This window comes from Capra hircus, unplaced genomic scaffold, assembly GCF_001704415.2.
Source record: "Capra hircus breed San Clemente unplaced genomic scaffold, ASM170441v1, whole genome shotgun sequence".
In the NCBI taxonomy this organism is placed as follows: Eukaryota; Metazoa; Chordata; class Mammalia; order Artiodactyla; family Bovidae; genus Capra; species Capra hircus.
Genome location: NW_017212917.1, coordinates 15,844 through 25,573, shown reverse-complemented (window position 1 = coordinate 25,573; position 9,730 = coordinate 15,844). Strand labels below are relative to the sequence as shown.

At 42.2% G+C, this 9,730-nt stretch overlaps 1 protein-coding gene across 1 annotated transcript; it reads left to right on the top strand.

The window, feature by feature from the left end:
* Positions 1–8,110: 8,110 nt before the first annotated feature.
* Positions 8,111–9,730, top strand: LOC108635266 (zinc finger protein 280B-like; the record flags this gene model as incomplete). Its single annotated transcript, XM_018045489.1, is given in 1 exon segment — positions 8,111–9,730. A coding segment is annotated over 1 exon segment (1,620 nt), but the record flags the coding sequence as incomplete, so codon positions are not given.

The following is a 9,730-nucleotide window of genomic DNA, read 5'->3' as shown; positions in this document are numbered from 1 at the left end:
AAAAGAAATATTTTAGGCTTTGCGAATATGATCATTGGTGATTAATTAAGTTTTCAGCCATAGATAATAACCAAAGAAACTGGCAAGTCCCTGTTCCAACTTTAAGGACTCCGAAAACTGAATTTCACAAAATTTTCATGTCAGAAAGTAAAATTCTTTTCGGTTTTCCTCAGCCATTAAAAGTGTAAAGTTCTAAATATAAAAAAAAAAAAAAAAAAAAAAGAAGAAGAAAAAAAGTAAAGCTCATTCTCAGCTCACAATAGACAGTCCAAAACAGGGGCAGGCTTCCCTGCCTTGAAGGAAATGTAAGTCCAAGAGGAGGGCTTCAAGATCCACTGTATGGTCAACTTCCTTAAGCAAAGACCTTGCTTAAGGGAGGTCAGCCCTGAGGGCTGTGAGTGCTGGACACCATCACTGGACTCCCCTGGTAGACTCGGAGGCCGTTCTCAGCCCTGTGCCCTGACGACTGTGCCATCTGTTTTTCTTTCTTCGCACTTGGTGAGCTGAGCAATCTCGACCCAAGACCCTTCAGATTCAGATTCAGCCTGACCACGCCCACAGCAGGTGATTTTATGGGGTGGGGGTGGGGGGAGGGTTCATCGCCTGCGCATGCGCCCAACTCGGCCTCACAGCCAATCAGATTGCAGGCGCCGACACCTGGCAGCCAATCATCGGAGGCAGCCCGCACGCCTGTAGGGGGAGCTGAGGCGGCGCCCCAGACCTGAGGAGGCCTCATCCGCTCAACTCGACTCCTCAGGCTTAATCCCGCAACTGCCTAGGGCAGGTGAGCCGCAGACAGCTCTGACTCCTCCGCCAACTGGGACCGGTAAGGACTGGGGCGTGGTTCAGCCAAAGCAGTGCCTGACAGCTAAAGGGAGGGACTCTCGGGTCCCCACTCACACGAGCCCTGGCTCGGTGGGGCGGCCGGTGACAGCCCCCGGGCCCTCAGGAGGGAGCATGCCGCAGGACCCAGAGGCCTCAGGCTCCTTTCGCCCTCTGCCCTCTCTAGTCTGGGCGGGCTCTGCTCTCCAGAATCTTTTCTGCCTGGGGGATAGGACAAGCCAGCTCGCGGAAAGGGCCTCTTAGCCCCCTGGCCCCGGCACCACCCACAACTCTCCTGTAGAACCTAATGTATTTGAACACACACGCAGAAATCTTCACGGCCCAAACCCGGTTCTGCACCAGGCACAGTCAGGAGGGCGCAGCAAAAAAAAAAAAAAAAAAATCGATCTAGTGGCCTCTTCACTGCCCTGGTGCTTTGGTCGTTTTCCTGTTTCCTCTGCCTCTCCCTTGGACTCCAGGCTGCCCCGTCCCTGGGGCCCGAGATTCAGGCCTTTGGTTCGGGAAGTTGGCAGATGAGGTATTTGTTTGTTACTGAGAGAAGGGAGGGGGAGGAAGAAGCTCAGGGAAAAGGAGTTCAATCACTTGCTCTGGTTGAGTGTGAGACGCCTGGTCAGCATCCATAGGGTAGGACCAGGTAGGGCCTGGGGGATAGAATGTTCCCCGAACAGGTGACTCACCCTGACCTTTCCCTCTGCTCGTCCCCAGGATGTGACCGTTTGCTGCCTGGGAGGTCTCAAGCGCTGATGTTTTCAGTGGGCCCCTGAGGTAAGGTGACAGACATCTTTACAATGAGGGACAAAGTTGTGGCTTTCTTACGTTCCGTTTTTCTCCGTTCATTCGTGGGCTGACACGTTGCTGTTGAGAGAGAGTATTCCTGATTGGGGATTACCTGACCCTGATTGCGGTGCTGACTTCAGGGCAAACATGGTTTCAGTTTGCAGCTTTTCTGAGTGGCAACCTTAAAAACAGGCAGGGTGACTTGCTTTCTCCTGCCTTCTTGAAAGAAAAAAAAGTAAGAGCACCATGGGTCTTAAGCTGTGTAGAGCTGACTCCTACCACTTGGTGAGGCTAACATGGGGGCAATGCACATATCCTAAGGTTTTAGCTATAAAAGCAAAGCAATGCAGGTGTGGGGGTTCCCTGGTGGCCTGGTGGTTAGAATTCTGGGCTTTCATTGCAGTGGTCTGGATTCAATCTCTGGTCAGGGAACTGGGACCCCACAAGCCAAGCAGCCTGGCCAAATGAATAAATGAATGAAGTGGTTCATTCAGAGAAAATGTGTTTTGATTTAACATGTTCATGTGGGATTACTTGCTCATTTCTGTACCCTTAAGGGCTTTATTTCATGAATTAAGTGAACTCCACTGGATGGGGGGGAGGCACCATCTGAATTCACTTCATGTGAGTAAATAGATCATAGGTAGCTCTATGCCCAGCAACTTGTGCAAACAGCTGTGTTGTAGACTTATCTTGCTGGTGCAGCTTTGAACTTCACAGCATGTTTTGTTTTGGTCACAACATGTAGCTTCATAGGATATTAGTTCCCAACCAGGGATTGAACACAGGTCCTGGCAGTGAGAGGGCTGAGTCCTAAGCAAACCACTGGACTGCCAGGCAACTCCTGTTTTTTCGGTGCTTTGGTTTGTTTTGTGTGTGTGTGTGTGTTTTAATTTTTGCTCTATTTATAGGAGATCTCTTCTGTGTGTAAGTATGATGTGAATGGTATTATAACTTGAAATGTTTGTGTTGTACATATGATCTCAAAATTGAATAGTTTGAAAGAACTTAACACTTGTTATCTCTTTGGCCCAGGATCTCTCCTGAGGTAGTAGTCAAGCTTTTGTCTGGCTTGGCAACCTCTGAAGACTAAGCTTGTTGAATCTAAGCTCTCTCACTTGGCTGTACTCATGAAGCCTCAGTTTCCTGCTTCTGTGGGCCTCTGCAAGGGGCTTCTCTTGTGGAGGCTTCTGTCTTTTCTCAGAATGAGCGATTCAGGAAAGCACTTGCACCCATGATAAAGTGCAGTCTTTGTTCAGAGGTTAACACATCTTCACTTCTGTATTTGCTTAGTCTCACAGGTCAACCCTTTGATAGATTCAGAGAGAACTACACAGGGGTGGGAATATCAGGAGATTCGATTCACTTGAAGTCTGGTTACCATACCCATTAATCTACCATGCGAGCCTTTTTTTTTTTCATATGATCTCAATTCTGTCACTGTGAGCAAATTATTTGGCTTGTGTACTCTTCTTGTGTGCTGCTACTGCTGCTAAGCCGCATCCTCTTTGTCCTGGATTAAGTTTTCTGTTTCTCTGGATGGTTCCCTTCAGCAAACAGACTGACTATAATGTGACCTGTCGTTAAAAATCCATCTTTTGTTGACACATCCTGCTTCTGCTGCTTTTTATTTCATATTTGCTTATTATAGACCTCTGCACAGTTGTTCCTAGACTTTGTTATCTCGAGTTCTCTCATTTTCCTTTAAAGCCACTTTTGTCAAGGCCACAAGTGAATTTCAAATGTTTAACTCAGTGGTTAATGTGTAGTTGTTATTTTTTTTAATTTATTGGCAGCCTTTATCAGAGTAGTTCATTTCCTCCTCCCTGAAAAAAAAGTTTCACTTGGATTACAGCTTCTCTTTCCTGCTTCTCTTCCACCTACAGTTCTCCCACATACAATGTGTGACCTTTGTGTCTGGCTTTATTCAGATATCTATTTTCTTTGTAAATATTTATTTATTTAGCTCTGTGGCGTGTGGGATCTTAGTTCCCAGCCCAGGGATGGAACCTGTGGAGAGTCTTAAACACTGGATCTCCAGGAAAATCCCCTAGTTTGTGTACTTTCAAGATTCATCCATTTCATGGGGTTATAGCAGTGAATGTTTTTGTTTTATGTTTATGGCTGAATATGGTATATGAATATGGCAAATGGCTTCCATGCAGTCCATGTTGAGCATATAGTACAGTTTGTTTATCCATTCGTCAATTAATGGATAATACTTGGATGGTGTACTCTTTGAGGCTATTGTGAGTAATGTTGCTGTGAACACTGGTTTTGCATGGACTGAACATTTTCAGGGTTTATGGATATACACAAAAGAGGGAAATTGCTGCATCATATGGCTACTCTATATTTACTTTTTGAGGTACTTTTGCAATAGTGGTTGTACCATTTTACAGCAATTACCTCAGCAATATCTGAAAGATTCCTTTTCTCCACATCGTCTGCAGCACTTGTTGTTATTTTGTCATTTTGATTGGGTGTGAAGTAGTATGGGTGTGAAGTAGTATCTCAGTGAGACTGATTTACATTTTGCTAGGGGCTTCCCTGGTGGCTCAGAAGGGAAAGTGTCTGCCTGCAATGTAGGAGACCTGGGATCAGTTCCTGTGTCAGGAAGATCTCCTTGAGAAGGAAATGGTAATCCACTCCAGCACTCTTGCCTGGAAAATCCCATGAATGGAGGAGCCTGATAGGCTACAGTCCATGGGGTTGCAAAGAGTCGGAAATGTCTATTCAAATTCTTTTGCTGATTGTTAAATGCTTTTCTTTTGTTAATTGTTGTAGAAAACATCTAACTTAAATTTTTACCATTTTAACCATTTTTGCATGCCAAGTATTTCACACACTTTCATCAGCCTTTTGGAGAAAGAAATGGCAACCCACTCCATATCTGATGGGGAAGGGCACCTGATGAACTTTAGTCCATGGGAATGCAAAGTTGGGCACAACTGAGTGACTAACACATATACACACACATAGTGACAGTGTTGTTTTGTTGTTGTTGTCATTGTTTTAGCTGTGCTGTGCAGCTTGAATGACAGTTCCCTGGTTGAGGATCATACCCAGGCCCCTGATAGGAAACTGTGGAGTCCTACCCTCTGAACTGCCAGGGAATTCCTAATCACATTGTTATGAAACAGATCTCGACACCTTTACATCTTGCAGAATTGAAACTTTTCCCATCACCTGTCCCATGAAACAACAACAACTCTTTTCTTCTCTGTTTACCTAGACCATGGCCTATTGCTTGACTATGTTAGCTATTTCATACAAGTAGAAACTTACAGTATTTGTGTTTTTTTATGACTGGCTTATTTCATGTGGCTTGATGTCTGACATGATCATGCATGTTGTAGCATGTGACAGAATTTTCTTTATATGGCTAAATAATGTTTCATTGTAGGTATATATCACATTTGATGGACAGTTAGATGCTTCCACCTCTCAGTTGTTGTGCTTCGTGCTGCTGTGAGCACGGCTGTGCAGATATCTCAAGACCCCATGTTAAGTTCTTTTGAATTTATATCCTGAAGTGGAATTGCTGAATCATGTGTCAGCTCTTTTTTTCAATTTTTCGAGGAGCCTTTAAACTGTTTTCTGTAGCAGTTGTACCATTTTAAAATCTATCCATAACACACAAGGATCCAGTTTCTTTACATGCTTGCCAACAGTTGTCCTTTCCTTTCCTTCATATGTAAACACACACACATGCACACACAATTTTTTTCATATCCTTTTCCATTATTATCACAAATTATGAATATAGTTCCTTGTGCTATACAGTACGATCTTGTTTGTCTATTGTATATATTATAGTTCACATCTGCTAATCACCAGCTCCCAATCTATGCCTGCCCCACCTTTCCCCTCTTGGTAATCACATAGTCTGCTCTCTGTGTCTGTGAGTCTGTTTCTGTGTAATAGATAAGTTCATTTGTGTCATATTTTAGAGTCCATGTAAGTGATACCATACGATATTTGTCTTTCTCTTTTTTTAATTTTTATTTTTACTTTATTTTATTTTACAACACTATACTGGTTTTGCCATACTTTGACATGAATCCGCCACGGGTGTACATGAGTTCCCAATCCTGACCCCCCCACCACCTCTCACCCCATATCATCTCTCTGGATCATCCCTGTGCACCAGCCCCAAGCATCCTGTATCCTGCATCGAACATAGACTGGCGACTATCTTACATGATAGTGTACATGTTTCAGTGCCATCATCCCAAATTATACCACCGTCTCCCTCTCCCTCAGAGTCCAAAAGTCCGTTCTGTACATCTGTGTCTCGTCTGCTGTCTTGCATACAGGGTTATCATTACCATCTTTCTAAATTCCATATATATGTGTTAGTATACTGTATTGGTATTTTTCTTTCTGGCTTACTTCACTGTGTATAATTGGCTCCAGTTTCACCCATCTCATTAGAATTGATTCATATAACGTCTGCAAGCAATAAATGCTGGAGAGGGTGTGGCGGAAAGGGAACCCTCTTACACTGTTGGTGGGAATGCAATGTAGTACAGCCACTATGGAGAACAGTGTGGAGATTCCTTAAAAAATTGCAAATAGAACTGCCATACGACCCAGCAATCCCACTGCTGGGCATACACACTGAGGAAACCAGAATTGAAAGAGACACATGTACCCCAGTGTTCATCACAGCACTGTTTATAATAGCCAGGACATGGTAACAACCTAGATGTCCATCAACAGATAACTGGATCAGAAAGCTGTGGTACATATACACAATGGAGTATTACTCAGCCATTAAAAAGAATCTATTGTCTTTCCCTTTCTGACTTCCTAAGTATTCTTTTTAATGCTAGTGTAGATTCAAGTATTTACTTACCACCATTTGTTGCTACTGTATGAAATGTGGTTGACTTTTAAAGTATTTGTCTTCTCTTCTGCAAGCTTTATATTAATTCTAATACTTGTGTTTTCTTCAAGATTTGCTATATACAAAAGTATGTTATCTCCAATGGACTATGACCTTTTCCTTTCAATTCTGAAGGCTGTTTTTTTTTTTTTTCTAAACAACAGCAACAATTCTATTTTGTTACCTGATTGCTCTCGTTATAGAATTGCCAGTATAATGTTGAGCCAAAGTGTGTAATAGACTTCCTTGTGTTGTTCCCAGTCTTAGAGGGAAAGCTTTCAGTTTTTCATTATTAAGTATGATGTTAGCTGTGGGTCTTTTACAGGTGCCCTTTGATTGAGAAAGTTCTCTTCTGTTCTTAATTATGAAGTATTCTTTTCACCCCAGTTATGAAAATGTGCTAGATTCAGGGAAATGCTTTTTCTCCAGGCAGATGTGTTATTTGTTTTATTGTTTTAAAATGGCATAATTGTTGATTGACTTTCATATAATGAACCAACTTTGCATACCTCCATAAATCCCATGTGATCATGGTATACAATCTTTTTGACATGTTGTTGGATATTGTTTGGCAGTATTTTGTTGAGGACTCTTTCTCCTGTATTCATAAGGGATATCGTGTGTGTGTGTGTGTGTGTGTGTGTGTGTGTGTATGTGTGTGTGATGTCTCTGTCTGATACTGGTATGAGAGAAATACTGGCATCAATTTGCCTGCTATGTGGGGAAGAGACCTGTGGCGTAAAGGATGAAGCATTGTGGGATTTCAGTTTAGCCAGGATTAGAGGGAGAAATTTAGGATATATCAGTGTGGAATTGGGGTGAGATTATCAAGAGAGCTCATTCTCAATTTCCTAGGCCTGTGTTAAGTGCTTGACATTGAATTATGCTGTTGGTTAAGTAGGTATAGATAGATTATACTTTGACTTTGCTACCTGTTTTCTTTGTTAACATTTATGAAATTAGAATTTGTGAATCAGTTGTAATGTGCATTGAAGATACATTTTCTTCCAATTTTACTACAAAAGAAGATGCCATTGAATAGCTGATGCCATTTTACAAAGAGCCCGTTAACCTTAAGTCTAAGAAATAAGCATGTTTGTCTTTAAGATACAGAAACACATTTAAAAGTTACAAATTTGCCCAAGAAGATGCAACTGGTGTGTGGTTAACTTAGAATGCCAACTTAATCTTCTTTGACTCCAAAGTCCATGTTTCTAAAAGCTGTATAACAGTGCTTTTGTAAAAATACTCATCCTTTACATGTGATGTCACCTAATGATCAGTAGTGTTGGGTTTTTTTGTCATTATTTTTTTAAATAGAAGAGATTAAAATGAACGTGGGACAAAGCTATGATTCTAGAGCCATGTAGACTTGTAGTCATAGGTTTTTCAGCTGTCATTGCGTCTCGTTGACACTCAGTGTCTTTGTCTGTAAGATAAGGGTGTTTATAACTACTGTAGAGTTGTGGAGATAATCAAATAGCCCATTTTTCTGTACTTAACTAATATGTAGTATGTTTATCCTTAGGTGGCAGTTTGTATAAAGGAAGCACTGGGACTTGTGGCTGCACTCTCTAAGAATAAAAAAGTATTAAAAATATGGAACTACCATGTATGTTATGTGAAGAAGAACAAGAGCCAGAAGTACGGAAAAGGGAGGGAGAAACCAAACAAGTCGGTGATGATGATGATGAACTGATCTTGGTTGGAGTGGAAGATGTAAATGAAGATGCTGACGTGATCTTTGTTGGGATGACCTCAGCTTCAAAACCAGTCGTTTCAAACATACTGAACAGAGATACCCCAGGTTCTTGTTCAAGGAGAAAAAGGTATGCTCATTTCAGGAAAGGTAAGGCTCACAGATTACAGCCTGTTAGTCATGTGACTCCTACATCAGAAGCAAAGACTGTCTTGCCAGTTTCTGACTCTGAACCAAGATCACCAGAGAGTCCTATTATTACTGAACCTCCGTCTAAAGCTGATTATAAAAATATTTCACCAGAGATAGTACCTAATTGCTTTTCAAAGGAGTTATGTTCTTCTTTGATTACCTTCACAAGTTCATGTCAGCATCCAGTAGAAAGAGCAGTTTCTGCAGGAGATATGAATAAAAGTCCTCATGTATCAAAGCAACTTTCCACTTGTGAAACAAATAGCAGAAATCCCAGAAGGCCTAAGCTCAGTGATGGCATTATAGGGGAACATTCTTTAGGTTTTTCCCCTTCAGGTATTTTTCATACAGTGCCCACTCAGCAAAGCACACCAGACCGTGTCCATACCTCACTAAGCCACGCTCAGAATGGAGAACCTTGTCCGACACCTTTTCCAAAGGACAGTGTTCATTGCAAGTTTGTAAGACCTTTAGGGGAAAATGGACTGACAAAAACTGATTTTCCAAGTTTAGCAAGTCCAAACAAGATTGTTGATCCCACAGAAGGAAATCTGATTGTGTTACTTCGTGACTTCTACTATGGAGAGCTTATAGGAGTTGGGCAGCCAGAACCGAAGACCCACACAGCGTTTAAATGCCTCAGCTGCTTGAAAGTTCTAAAAAATGTCAAGTTTATGAATCACATGAAGCACCATTTGGAACTTGAGAGGCAGAGAGGTGACAGCTGGAAAAACCACACCACCTGCCAGCACTGCCTCCGCTAGTTTCCTACTCCCTTCCAGCTGCAGTGTCACATTGAAAGTGTCCACACTCCCCAGGGGCCCTCCGCAGTCTGTCAGATCTGTGAGTTGTCCTTTGAGACAGATCAGGTTCTCTTAGAGCACATGAAAGACAATCATAAGCCTGGTGAAATGCCCTATGTATGCCAGGTTTGCAGTTACAGATCATCATTTTTTGCAGATGTGGATGCACATTTCCGAGCATGCCATGGTAACACTAAGAATTTACTTTGCCCGTTTTGTCTCAAAATTTTTAAGACTGCAACAGCATACAGACGTCATCATAGAGGGCACTGGGAAAAGAGTTTTCACCAGTGTTCCAAATGTCGGCTACAGTTTTTAACTTTCAAAGAGAAAAGGGAGCACAAGACCCAGTGTCATCAAATGTTTAAGAAGCCTAAGCAGCTAGAAGGATTGTCTCCTGAAACAAAAGTTGTTATTCAGGTATCACTGGAACCCCTTCAAGCAGGATTGGTGGAAATAGCATCCATTACTGTGAACACATCTGATTTTGAATCATCACCCATCAAATCTAAAAGTAGGAGGTCA